This window comes from Lissotriton helveticus, chromosome 7, assembly GCF_964261635.1.
Source record: "Lissotriton helveticus chromosome 7, aLisHel1.1, whole genome shotgun sequence".
In the NCBI taxonomy this organism is placed as follows: Eukaryota; Metazoa; Chordata; class Amphibia; order Caudata; family Salamandridae; genus Lissotriton; species Lissotriton helveticus.
This window is the reverse complement of record NC_136068.1, coordinates 920,194,969-920,208,927: the sequence shown is the minus strand read 5'-3', so window position 1 is coordinate 920,208,927 and position 13,959 is coordinate 920,194,969. Positions and strand designations below refer to the sequence as shown.

Genomic DNA, 13,959 nt, shown 5'->3' with positions numbered 1-13,959 from the left:
TGTGATGTGACGAACCTCTTCGCGCGTACGCTTGAAGTTTTCCGCCACCTCACGGAACAGAAACCAGAGACTAACACCACGACTCCTGCAGTAACTGAGGCCGGAGTAGAAAAAATTGACACGATGATGCCCATAAAGGAGGTTGCTCCCTATTGGGTCCCCCCACGAGGACAGGGAACACACGACGATATTAACCACCAAGATGCGAGAGGGAGGGTAGTTTACAACTTGGTTTACCAACCATGGGATCGGCAAGACATCCTGACTTTCCGAAAGTCCTTGCCTGATCTGCGAAAGAACCCCACAGCCTTCTATACAGAATTGGCCACCGCTTTGGGTTCAACGATTATGACCCTAGCGGATATCGATTTGTTTTTTGGGTTATGTCTGCCAGCTGATGTGTGGAAGCAAATCCGGAAAGTCGACCACCTTGAGCTGTTCGGACATACCTGGATACAACTCGGTGATGTAGACAAACAGCGAGAGCCGGGGCAGAAACCTTTGAAAGCCATTCTAGACCTACCAGACAAGATCGTGCAGAATTTAAAAACCTTAGTCCCAGAAAGGAAGGTGGACTGGTCGGTAGTAACGGCCTGTCGCCAGAAAGCCCAGGAAGACGTATCAGAATACTTCTCCCGGTTTGAAACGGTGTTCTCCGATTACAGCGGCCAGGACATGACCACTGCAACCGGACATCACTTGTTTGTCCAGAACTATGTGAAAGGCCTGACACCAGAAGTCTCGCAGAAACTACAGACTAGCGAGAGTAGTTGGGCGGCCTCCAAGCCCCCAGCTATCCTTCAGATGGCTCAATACTATGAGCGACAAAAGAACGAGAACGATCAAGCGACTGAGAAAAAAAAAAGGACTTGAAAGAGAGGGTAATGATTGCTCAGTTGTAAGGGGTGACTATAGGAAGGGAACAGTATAGAGGGAACTACCAGTCGAATGCCCCTAGAAATCCACCCCCTAGAGACCGCACACCCGCACCCGGCGCTCCACGAACAGACCTCGATGAGAACCAGTGTGCGTTTTGCAAAGGATTTGGCCATTGGAAGTCTCAATGCCCAGTTCTGCAAGAAGCACTCAGAAATAAAGACACGAGAGACGTAGCGGGCGGGCCAAGAAATAGAGGACAGGGACGAGGGCACACAAACGACACCAACAATGACAGACCTGGCAGACCGAACACGTTTGACCGTCCCCGACAGAATCAGTGCCAACAGTCTGACTGCGACAATGCCCACAACTTTGCATAGGACTGCCAAGGGCAAGGAAGGGATCCAGTCGAGCTCTATGTTGACCAGCAAGGTCCTTATGTCACCGCTAAGGTCCTAGGTACGAAGTCTCCATTTCTGGTAGATACTGGTGCAACACGTAGTGCGTTGTCTAAACGATTGATTCCCAGGGCACCCTTGTCTGGCTCACATGTGACATCAATAGGTTTTGATGGAACGCCCTCCACTAATCCCTTGTCCACACCGATCTCTTTTAACTTGGACAATAACACCACTGACATTACATTTTTGCTCTCCTCCAACACCCCCGACGCCATTATGGGACTTGACTTGTTGAAACATTTTCGAGCTACTATTAGGTGTTCGCACGACGGAGTTCGAGTCATTCTGTACGACAACCCAATGCTGCTCGGATCTTGTCACACACAATGCATGTTTTCTATCACTGACACTGACTTGTCCTTACTCGACACCCTACCTCTGTACCTATGGGCAAAGACTGACTCGGACGTAGGACGCATGATGATAGACCCTGTAGACATAACTGTTCGACAGGACGCAGTACTCCCCAAACTCCCGCAGTATCGGATATCGCCCGAAGGCGAGAAGGCGTTGGTAAAAATCATCCAGTTCCTGGTAGATGCAGGAGTGGTAGAAGAAGTAGTTAGCAATGTTTGCAACAGCCCTATCCTACCCATTGTGAAGAAGCAGGGTGAGGGAGATGAAAAAGCGTACCGCTTCATCATCGACCTACGAGAAGTCAACAAAGTGGTTGTACCCCAGTACCCTGTAGTCTCAGACATCACCACCATTCTGACCCTGATTCCTTCCACTGCCACCACCTTCACGGTAATCGACCTCAAGAACGCATTCTTCTCCATCCCCATTCACTCGGACAGCCGCTACCTTTTCGGCTTCACTTTAAAATCCCGCTCATACAGATTTTGCAGAGCACCCCAGGGCTACACTGAAAGTCCAAGCATCTACAGCCAGGCCCTCAAGAGACAGCTGGATGCAGTCCAATTGCCGGATGGAGTGGTGTTGATACAGTACGTCGATGATATCCTTTTGGCGGCCGACACCACTCCACTTGCAGTCACAGCCACCATCCAACTCCTGCACTTCCTCGCGGAAAATGGCCACAAGGTCTCCAAGAAGAAGTTGCAATTCTGCCAACCTGAAGTCACTTACCTAGGCCACCTCTTGTCCAAGGACGGGAGAAAACTCACACCCGATCGAATTCAGGCTATTCTGGAGACCCCTATCCCTAAAACCCCGAAGCAAGTCCGCTCTTTGGTAGGCCTCACCTCCTTCTGCCGACAATGGTTGCCAAGTTTCAGCCTCATTGTGAAACCACTACTTTCCCTACTGGCTAAAAATGTCCCCTTCTCGCTCCCTTGGACCCCTGAATGTCAATCCTCCTACAAAGAACTACGAGACGCCCTTTGTTCAGCGCCCGTCCTAGGAACCCCTGATTATACAAAGCCCTTCTCTCTCTACACCCACGAAAGGGAGGGATGCGCTTTGTCTGTCCTGACTCAGACCATTGGCCCCAAACAACGACCGTGTGCCTATTTCTCTGCCACTCTTGACCCTGTAGCAAGAGCTTTGCCTGCCTGCCTTCGAGCAGTAGCCGCTGCTGCGGTCTCTATCCGACAAAGTGAGGGAATCGTACTCTCGAATTCCCTCACGGTACTAGTGCCTCATGCTGTTGACACCCTCCTAAACCAGACCAAGACACAACACCTGACCAGCGCACGACTGACTGGATATGAACTGACACTGCTCGCACCTCACATCACGTTGAAACGATGCACCACATTGAACCCAGCCACCTTGCTGCCTCTGCCTGAGAACGATCCCGATGTGCCCCCAATACATGACTGTGTGACCCTCACAGACGAACAGACTAGGAGTAGAGTTGACCTCCGAGACACTGCCTTCCCAAACCCTGACGGAGAGCTATGGGTAGACGGCTCTTGCATTAAACTCCCCGACGGCACCACCTCAGCTGCCTATGCAGTTACCACAGCCCGAACTGTAGTTGAAACCGCCCGCATCACGCAACGATCCGCCCAGGCGGCAGAACTGATTGCCCTCACACGAGCATGTATCCTAGCAAAGGGGACGACAGCAAACATTTACACGGACAGCCAGTATGCCTTCGGGGTGGTTCATCATTTTGGGCTTTTATGGAAGGAGAGGGGATTTCTGACATCTCATGGCACACCCATCCTGCACGGAGATCTAGTCTCCGCTCTGACTGAAGCGGTTCTCCTCCCCAAACGACTTGCCGTAATCAAATGCCAAGCACACAAAAAGGTGACAGACATCATTGGACAAGGAAATGCACTGGCCGACATCACTGCCCGAAACACAGCTGAGAACAGGACGACGACTCGCATGTACGTGACTAGGTCACAAGCAGAAAAATGGACGGACGCTAGGGAAACTATTAAGGACATCCAAATGGCCAGCTCACCACAAGAATTGACTGAATGGGCACGGGTGGGATTAAAGGACGATGAAGGCTGCTGGCGGACAAAAGACACGAACAAATGGTTGCTACCCAACTCGTACCTGATCCCCATACTGACGATGGCCCATTCCCCTGCACACATAGGATCTGCCCCTATGGCCGAACTTGTCTCCCGAGTTTGGCATAACGATAGAATTACAGACTCAGCCAAACGATTAGTCCAGCAATGTCTAGTCTGCCTGCAACACAACCCTGGGAAAGGTACTGTCGTACCCCGGGGAGGGTTTGGGGTCCCAAACCATCCATTTGAAGTCCTACAGATGGACTATATCCAGTTAGAGAGATGTCAAGGACTGAAGTATGTACTTGTTGTTGTGTGTGCTTTTAGCAAATGGGTGGAAGCCTACCCGACGCGTGACAACACTGCTATTGCCACTGCAAAAGTACTACTGAAAGAGTTCTTCCCTCGCTACGGCCTTTGCCGTATTTTATGGAGTGACAATGGCCCCCATTTTGTAGCCGAGGTTATCCAGCTCATCCTGAAAGGACTGGGGGTACGACAGAAATTCCACGCAGTTTTCCACCCCCAATCTGCTGGACTGGTCGAGCGGCACAATGCCACATTGAAACTAAAACTGGCAAAAATAGTGGCTACCACAGGACTAAAATGGCCAGACGCTCTCTCCCTAGCATTGCTGTCAATGCGTTCCACCCCCACCAAACACCACTTGACCCCTTACGAGGTTGTTTTCGGCCGGCCCATGAGTATCTGGTCCGCACCCAAACCGACATCTATTCACAACGTCCCGGACGTCCTAATGTCTGACTATCTGTATAACCTAACTAAAACACTGTCTGTTATTCATCATCAGGTGCTGCAGGCCATCCCCGATGCTTCCAGGGGCCCCGGGCATACCATCCAGCCTGGAGATTTCGTCCTGATTCGGAACTTCCAGCGGGAGAAGAGTCTGGAACCCCGCTGGACGGGCCCCTGGCAAGTCTTGATCACCACCCGAACAGCTCTTCGAGTAGAGGGGAAGCGAAATTGGCTGCATGCACATCACTGCAAGAAAATCTCTCCGACCCTGACATCGACCGAAGACGTGACCACCCAAGAAGAGCTCCTGCACAAAGACCGACCATCCCTGAGCTGCTACCCTGCAACAGAGACACTCGAACTGGCGAAATTCCCTGATCCCACTGTGCCATCCAGAGAAGGGTATAACCTGCGACGAAAGGAGGGAGCTTCGGTTAAGTAGACCACTGACTAAGTTATCATTCTCAGAGCGGCGGCCTAACACTACAAAGGCTGCCAGGAGAGAAACCAAACGAAGTCTGTGGCTCTGCCCACTACCGAGCACCTTGAAGATGATGGAAGCGCCCGATACGAAGATGATGGAAGCAACCGGACATCCGAAGACCCACTACAGAAACCCGAAAACTGACAGGTTGCACAGCTCAAAGACTATTGCTCTTCTTATCACTCTTCTCTTTTGCCTCCTCCTCATGACTACCTTCTGGATCGTGGAAGAGAACGCACCGGCTCATAAGACATTTCTAACGACTGCACAGCCTACCACCTTGAAAGAACACTACCTGGTCTCTCTTTCACCTCAAATCCAAGAAAGGCGTAAGGAGTTCTGGAACAACTCCTTCGTACAGTTGCTGCACCAACACAACCTTGCTGCCAATGCCACGAATTGCTGGATCTGTGGGTTGATACCACATGCCACCGGACATTCCATCCCCTTCATCCCTTCACCTTTCTCTGTTCATGGTTCCTGCCTTGCTTGGCTGATCCTCTTGCAAGAGAGCTACAGAGACAATGTCACTTCCAGCGAAACTATGTCGCTCTTTTATCATGGGGTCTGGCTGAACAAAACCGGAAGAACTGCTGCTCCCTTCTGCCCTCTATCCTCCAATGCTTCTGTTCACATGGACATCCCCGCCAAAGAAAGGGTGGAGATGCAAGTATTCAACAATCCAGCCAGACCCACCTTCTCCTACCTCCGGAAACGAACGGCTGCCACCCTGACTGTGTACCTATCTGTCGTCAATGTCTCGGGCCTTGTGTGCATCACAGGCCATGGGACACAACTGGTGGGCCACAGCGCTTGCCGCATCACCAGAACTTTGGACTCAACCGACCCCCCCTCTTTTGTCACCTCTCCAAACATGTACTTCGTCTGTGGTACAAAAGCCTACACCTGGCTCCCAAAGGGCTGGGGAGGTACCTGCTACATTGCCTTCATCCTTCCTCCGAACTATGTAGCCCTGGCAAACCATCACCGACAAAAACGAGCAAAGGACATTGAGCAGGCCGACTCCACTGGAGCACAATTCTTGGATGCAATGAAGGGACTTGTTCCACTTTGGGGTCCGATGGCGAACAGTCGTGCCATTCGGCATTTGTCCCAGGCAGTCGAAACAACGATGAACATTACAGCTGGTATCCTCACAAACAATACAGCCGAGCTTCAGGCGGTCCGTCTGGTGGCTCTTCAAAACCGCCTTGTTCTAGATGTGGTTCTGGCGGACCGTGGAGGAGCATGCCGTATCATCGGGTCCAGCTGTTGTACCTACATACCAGACAATTCGCCCTCAGTCTACAAAGCCATTGAACACCTCCACAAACTCTCCTCAGAAGTTCATCAGGAACAAGACGGATGGTCACTTGGGAGTTGGTTCTGGAGTGCTGTAAAGGACTGGGGATGGAGGTTGTTCATGATCGTACTGATACCAATCGTCGTAATATGTGGACTCTGCCTGGGTATTCAATGCTTGCCGCCTCTGTGCTCACTGTTTGCTAACTGTATTTGCCCCAAGACTCCGAACTTCGAAGCTGAACGTATGAAAGCTTTGTATGATATCGAAATACGTAATATAATGGGGATACATATTAATTGACAAGCTGGCTAGATATGTTGAAAAGGGAGGACTGTTAAAATCTGGATTGTGGCATAAACATTATCGGCGCCATCTTGTCCTTTTCAGATCCATACGTGCACGTAAGCAGCAGCCATTTTGTGTGCCGTGGCCTCCGTGCCCAGCGCCGCTAGCCAGCGCGTCTCTCCCTCTGACCTCGCAAGCATCCCCGCGCGCTGATAGCCCCCGCTCTCTCATACCTAAACCATAAAACTCCCCTCCAGCGCGACTCTGCCTCGGAAATGCATTCCGCTCCCGGCCAACACCTCCCCATCCTTTGATGAACCCCCTTTCCTCTGTGCCCAATCGTCCTGCCCGTTCCCAGGGCGCCACCTGGCCCTGCGGACACCATTTATTGGCCCCCTTACAGTAAGCAGCTGCCCCGATTCAAAGGATCTCTGACTGATCAAAGCCCCCCCCCACCCCATGAGATCCGATCAGACTCACATTCCGGGAATCGACGGAATGTCCTGGTGTGCGATAATCATCACCTACTGTGACCGGGGTGGGGACTTCTACTGTAAATGTGTGTGGGAACAGGCCCGAAGTGAGGATTCCGAGGATGTCTTTCCGTACATCAAAGTATTAACAAGAATGGGTTTCATGTAATAAAGCAATAAACCTGTGTATAAGAGGCCAGGCCTCAAGGATGCGTTTAGAGCACCTCGAGAAGATATCTTGTTGTCTGATTTGACGTGTTCTGCTCCGTCGGAATAAACTCCTGTTTCCTGCTTTCTGTCTCCAGCGCCTGCCTCTTTGTTTGGTAATCTCGAATGGTATGAGAGGCGGCTAACGCCGGGCAAATACTGAAGGGTTCTTGGTCGACATCGGCCCTACCTTTCTACACATGGTGTAAGTGGTCAAGCACCACTCAATACGAAAATAAAATCTACAAACTGTTTGAATGCCAATATTTTTACACCAATTATATAACAAGGTATAGAGAGCAGAGGGATTTTATCCACTTGAGTGGACGGAAGGGTACTCCCGTTCCCCTGGATAGGTAGCTATTCAACAAATTGAGGAGTACCACCAAAGATGAGGCTACGCAGCCGATATTGGTGGAATGAGACACTAGTGTGAAAGAAGAAGTCCTTCCTTGTTTTTAGGAACCCCTCACTCACCGACCTGGTCGGTGACATGCTTCATCATCGGGGCCACCTTGACAGCAGAGTGCCGCCAAGGTGTGCTGCGACACCTAGAATACAGTGGAGCGGGTATGTGAATGATGAATGTGAAAAAAAGGAAAAAAGTCAGTGAGTTAAAAATTGTCCTGGTATGACTTATCAAATATTATTTATTCCAAGGCTACTGGACAATATTAAAAACAGTGTGTGTTGATACAATAAAGGCTTTAATAGGACCTAGTGTATCTATAGTATGTGTAGGTCTACATGTTTCAAACCAAGGTGGGAGTTACCGGTTTTTCTTCAGGACCAAAAGGATGTAAAAGGAGTTGGGTGGTCAAGGTACACTAACACCCTGCCATACCTGCAACCCTTTCAGGACCCTAAATAGCGAAATTGCTAAGTGGGTAAGAATAAATTGTAACCCAAAAAGTGGTTACTACAAAATAGCAAAAACCTGGGAAAGAAAGGAGAGGATTATAAGTCACAAAGATTCTTTACATGCCTGTAACGTAGTGAAGTGACGTAGTCCGCTCTATCTCTGAATCATTCCACATTCATTTAATGCGAGGTATCCATATTGTGGTTTATCAGCATTAATTATAAATAGGAGCTAATTGATCCTGAGGGGGCACACCTATCAATATGGGTGTGAGGGTGAAAACGCACATATAATCCTATATTTTAAGCCAGTCTTACACAAGCTAGTTTGTGCGTGCCTAAGTCATGATTCTGTATGACTAGTGCCAGGGATTACCGACGTGCTAATATGTCAACTTGATCCAGAGTCACATACAACACAAGACAAACAACACTTAACACATATATTGCCAAAAAATGCTCACTCCGTAATGGAGAAATGCTCGCTGCACGGGGTTTTGAGGGGAGAGGCAACAGAGCGCAAAACGTATTCTGTAGAGTTAAAGGGAAATGGGGATTAGAAAAAAAGAATCAGACCATTGTAAGTTTCCTTCTATTTTGGTGAAGGAGGTCCGGAAACAGAAGCGTTTCCAAAAGTCTAGGGTCTACTTACAGTTTCTCTGCTCAAAAAACGGCATTTAACCTACTCAGCCCCTCCGCGCTCCCGTGTGGGACAGAAATGCAGCGCCCGAGTTAAAGGCAGCCGCCATTGCGGGCGTGGAGGGCGTGGCTGGCCGGCAACGCGTCATGACGTCACGTGGTCACGTGAACGTCTTACGCGCGTCGGGTTGCCAGGGGGACAGGATGTAAACACAAGCCTCCGTAAAACGGAGTGGGAACGAGCCGTCTGTTTGGATTAACAGGGGGCTGAGAACGGGGAAATAAAAGGAGTGTTGACGGTTATACCTCGGGTGTGATTACAGCAAACCTTATGGAATGGGGGAAAGAAAGGGGTACGTTAGGGACAAAAAAGGGGGGACAACAAAAGGAGGCTCCGTGTTTGGAGTCACAGTGAACCCATAATGGAAAATAGGCAAAGGGGTTCAAATGCATTCTGGGGACTGAGTGAATGCTATTTAATTGGGATGCAGGGTTTGAGGGTAAGATATTCTTTTCCATACTGTTCAGGAGAACAGTTATTGTTCGTAAAAATTCCATCATAGTTTGGGAATTCCTGCAGAATTCCTTCAAGAAATCTCAGAGCCTGAAAGACACCCTTGTAAATACCAGACCAAAGACAAAGCCGACCCTTTCCTCTCCGTCTGGAATGCTTCTCTACACTATGGCGTTTTCCCTACCACCTGGAAGGAAGCCTTGGTGATCCCAATTCTAAAAAAGACAGATGCCGATCCCACTGTATTCTCCAACTACCGCCCTATATCTCTCCTTCCCAAACCTGCTAAAGTTTTGGAGAAAGCCGTGCAGTTGCAACTCACGGAGTACTTGGAGAACAATTCACTACTGCACGACTCGCAATCTGGATTTCGGGCGGGATACAGTACCGAGACGGCTCTGCTGGAGGTCTCGGAGACCATTCGAGAGTGCGTGGACAGAGGCGAGGAGGCCATGTTGGTCCTCCTCGACCTGTCCGCGGCATTCGATACGGTATCCCACTCCATTCTCCTTGACCGACTTCGGCACATGGGCATTGGCGGCACTGCCATCAGTTGGATTGAGTCCTTCCTCTCTGGAAGAAGTCAAAGGGTGCTGTTGCGGCCTTTCAGATCGGAGGAAAAACCCTTGTTTTGCGGCGTGCCACAGGGCTCGGCCCTCAGCCCTCTGTTTTTTAACATATATCTTGCCCCACTGGCCGGCGTGGTGGAGTCCTGCGGAGTCAGGGTGGTCTCTTATGCTGATGACACTCAGCTGGTGTTCTCCTTTAGAGGCCACTCTGACTCCGCGTTCTCCAACTTCCGCCGGTGTCTTAACATCATCAGCGATTGGATGTCTGAAAACCATCTAAGACTCAACGCGGACAAAACAGAGGTGCTGTTTTTTAACCAGAAGAACTCCATCCCCTCCTCCTGGTGGTGGCCCGCGGCACTCGATCCCGCCCCCTCTCCCGTCCATTCGGCCCGCAACCTGGGCTTCCATTTCAATGATTCCTTATCATGCAAGACTCAGATTCAAAAAGTGACATCGGCCTGCTTCCTGAAGCTACGCATGATCAGGAAAATCCTCCCCTATCTCCCTTTGGATTCCCGCCGGACAGTTACCCACGCTCTCATCACGTCCCACCTGGACTATGCTAATAGCCTGTATGCCGGTGCTCCCCAATACCTTATTGACCGGCTGCAGATTGTCCAGAATGCGGCGGCGAGGCTGATTGGTAACATTTCTTATCGTCAGTCAGTCGCCGCATATCGTAGGGAACTGCACTGGCTACCTGTGGCCAGCCGAATTCAGTTTAAGATCCTTACCCTGACTCATCGAGCCATTAATGACCGCGGACCAAACTATCTAAAAAAACGAGTCTCTATATCCCGGTCCATCAGATCCTTGAGATCCAATGACCTATGCCTTCTGATCTCCCCCCGCTTTAGACTTTCCAGAATGGGTGGCAGAGGATTCAGCGTCATTGCTGCAAAACTATGGAACTCCCTGCCAGTTGAGCTCAGATTCTGCCCCTCTGAATCTGTTTTCCGGGCCAGACTCAAAACCTGGCTCTTTTCTAGACTCTGATTTATCATGTCACTTCCCCTGTCCGTTCCTTCTCTCCCCTCTAAAGACTCAGGTTCCAGCGCCGGGACACCCCTCATGGGGTAGCTGCGCGCTTTATAAGCTACATAAAAATAAAATAAATAAATAAAGAAAACTCCCACCACAACCTCCATAACCTGGTCCCGGGCCGTCCTCTGCTCTCGGGTCTGCCGCCTCTAACCAGTGAGCCACACTACTTCACTGTGATGTACAGTACTTACAGGAGATACTCTAAGAGAACTGATTGAACTGATTTTCCTCTATACTTTGTTAATTAGTGTGGGTGCGATTGTGCCATTTCTTTATTGTATTACATTATAGACTGCATGTTTGAAGAACCGAGGTTTGCTTATAATTTAGTGACAGTAATTAAGCTCGGTGAAGAGAAGCACATGCTGGCTCGGTGTAATCAGGGGTGTAATCTGGCCGAGTCTAGGATGTTTGGGGCCCTGGGTATAAATGGAATGTGTGAGCCCCCCTCTAAATAGCAGAGATATGATGCATTCAGGGCTGTTTGCATGTGAATAGATGTCGCTGCTCCTGAACCTTCAGCCCCACCCTCTCAGTCACCTTCGAAGCACCTCTTTAACAGGTCATCAAGAGCTGGAGGTGTGAGGGTTGCCATCCCGCTGCGCCTCTCCAATGCTGCTGAGTATCTGAGGAGCTTTGGTACAGCATCGGAGTGAAGAAGGGAGGTGGGTGCAAGCTGTGCCGGCTTTAGGGTGAGGCAACCGGTGCCCTGTTAAAATGACGGAAAAATGGCGTCCGTTAAAGAATCCTTCACGGACAACGGACAGACGGCCGAAATTACGGACTGTCCGTGAAATTTACGGATGGATGGTCACCCTACCTGGAGAACCATCACGCCGTAACTTCGCGAGAAGTGAGCATGCTCACATCTTTTTAACACCAGTGCGTATGCTCAACTCACCCACTACTCAAAATCGGGACATTTCTATGCTCAACCAGGCCATTATTAAAAAGACCGGGATATTTATGCATTTTGGAGGAAAGTGTCGGGACACTTCACCAACACCGGGACTGTCCGGGGAAAACCGGGACGTCTGGTCACCCTATCCTTGCCACTCCTTTACTTCCTAAGTGCCCTTCCATTTCTGGTGCTATGAAACAGTTTTAAGATCTTCTTAAGAGTTTCTCATTGCTCAAATTAGTGTAATTTCTGATATTTATATGTCTGCCTCGTCCTCATTGCTTGATTTTGCTCACGAAAAAGTGTCAAATAGTCATTGAAATGTCACTCATAATTACACTGAAATTATGAAAATGTCACACACAGCAATCTGAAACCTTAGCAGCTATGCCGCTGGTCCAGCACCTTCCCTGCCTCCATTCAATTGTCCCGTCCAGTCCGGGTTCTGCTCCTTTGGGGGTGGCCTCCACTAAGGCCCCCAGGACGAGCCACTAGTCCCCCTCACTTTGTGGAGGGGGGCCGAACCAAGGGGCAAAAGTTGGGTTGCGGCTCGTTCAGTGAGGTGCTGAATTAACGCATGATACATAGCGAGACCACGACTTAATAAAGACAGAAAAAGTACTCCAATGCAAGTTGGAAAAAAAAATGGTGAGCTCGCGAAGACCGCGAGCCGCTATCCAACCCGTCTAACGATCACTCGGAAAAGCTTCACACGGAGAAAGGTGGCCTCTCTCTGTCGTTTATTGAAATCGTATTAAACTGCAGATTTACTCCCATAAAACCAGCCGTTCCCAACTCTCACCTTGTCGTCCGCCATCTTTAACCGGCAAATTGTTAGGCGCATGCTCCAATCGGTGATCATGTTTTAGTGAAGGAGCGAGTCGCAGATACCGCGTCAGATCCAAGCAAGCGTGGCGGCCATGTTTGAACGTTAAAACTTTTGCAATTAGTTATCAAACTGATGCAAAACAGGGTATATCTCAACTCGTGAAGTAAAATTTCCATTGAAAGATTGCGAGACTCTATTTAATTACGTTCATTGTCACATGCTTATTTTGAAAAAGTTTAGTTATTAGTGAAACTTTCGCTTGCGGTTTGAACGGTGCCGATTGGCCCAGATACACAAATATTAGACAAGATGAGCAGCGATAGGTATTATGTCCTAGTGTTTTAAATGAGCATGTACTATCACGTCTTTAATTGGGAAGGAACAGTACATGTCAGCAGCGGACAGGTACTCTGGGAGCAGAAGTACCCACACTTCTATAATTCCATTCCATCCAACGTTCTGTCTTAAACACGGGGGGGGGGGGGGGGAATGGTGCTCACATTAATGCCTCTCTGTAGTGCACGTTGGTGAAATTATGCCTGAGCGGATTCCTTTTATGCAAGTAAATGTACTCACTGCTATATTGCAGACCTGCCAACCCTTTTAACCTGTAAAATGGGAGATATTGTAAACAAAAGTGGGGAAATGTATTTTCCCCATCGACTTTGTAGGTCTCGCCTACGGTATCGCGTAAGCGATGCATTGGCAAGATATTAACCGCATCGCTGCGGCGGCTTTTCCCGCTGTACGCGGTAATTTTTAAAATACCGCGTTACATGACGAGCTCAGCTCGTCATGAGCGCACGGCAGGTTACGCTCATGACGAGCTGAGCTCGTAATCAGCGTGGAAGAGGTTAAGTAAGGGGCTTTTAAAAGTGCTCCCAAAGGCTACAGGCGGATCAGGTACAGTGCTTGTGGGTGCGCGCACCAGTTGTCCGCCTGCTGATCACTTTCGCGCCCGCTTTGATATTCTCAGTGAGCCGCGCGGCCACTGAGAACATCAAAGCGACCGCGAAAGTGATCACCATTTGCGCGTGCACCACTTGCGTGCATTCTGGTAATGTTCTCATGTACTCGCCTGTCAGTGTATTTCAAATAATGTCTCCCTCTTCCGTCGCTCGGATGAGCAGCCACCCTTAACATCCTTAATTTTATTCATTCCTTGCTTCATTCTCCATCTATTTTGCCTATCTGCTTTCTTCTTTCACCCCGACACCCTGTCTTCCATCTTTCTTCCCATCCCCTTCCTCTTTCTTCTTTTCTTCCTCCATCTAATGCCCCTTTCTTTTCTGTCCCTTCTTATCTAATAC

The 13,959-nt window shown here is 49.5% G+C and overlaps 1 protein-coding gene across 1 annotated transcript in view; it reads right to left on the bottom strand.

Annotated features, from left to right (window-relative positions):
• The window catches only part of LOC144769374 (SLC35A4 upstream open reading frame protein), a 50,773-nt gene extending 38,093 nt beyond the window's left edge, over positions 1 to 12,680 (bottom strand). Inside the window, exon 1 of the mRNA XM_078653430.1 lies at positions 12,623 to 12,680. Within this exon, the coding sequence (XP_078509556.1) occupies positions 12,623 to 12,664 (42 nt within the window). The 5' untranslated portion in view covers positions 12,665 to 12,680. The remainder of the gene's footprint in view (positions 1 to 12,622) is intronic.
• Positions 12,681 to 13,959: the final 1,279 nt, after the last annotated feature.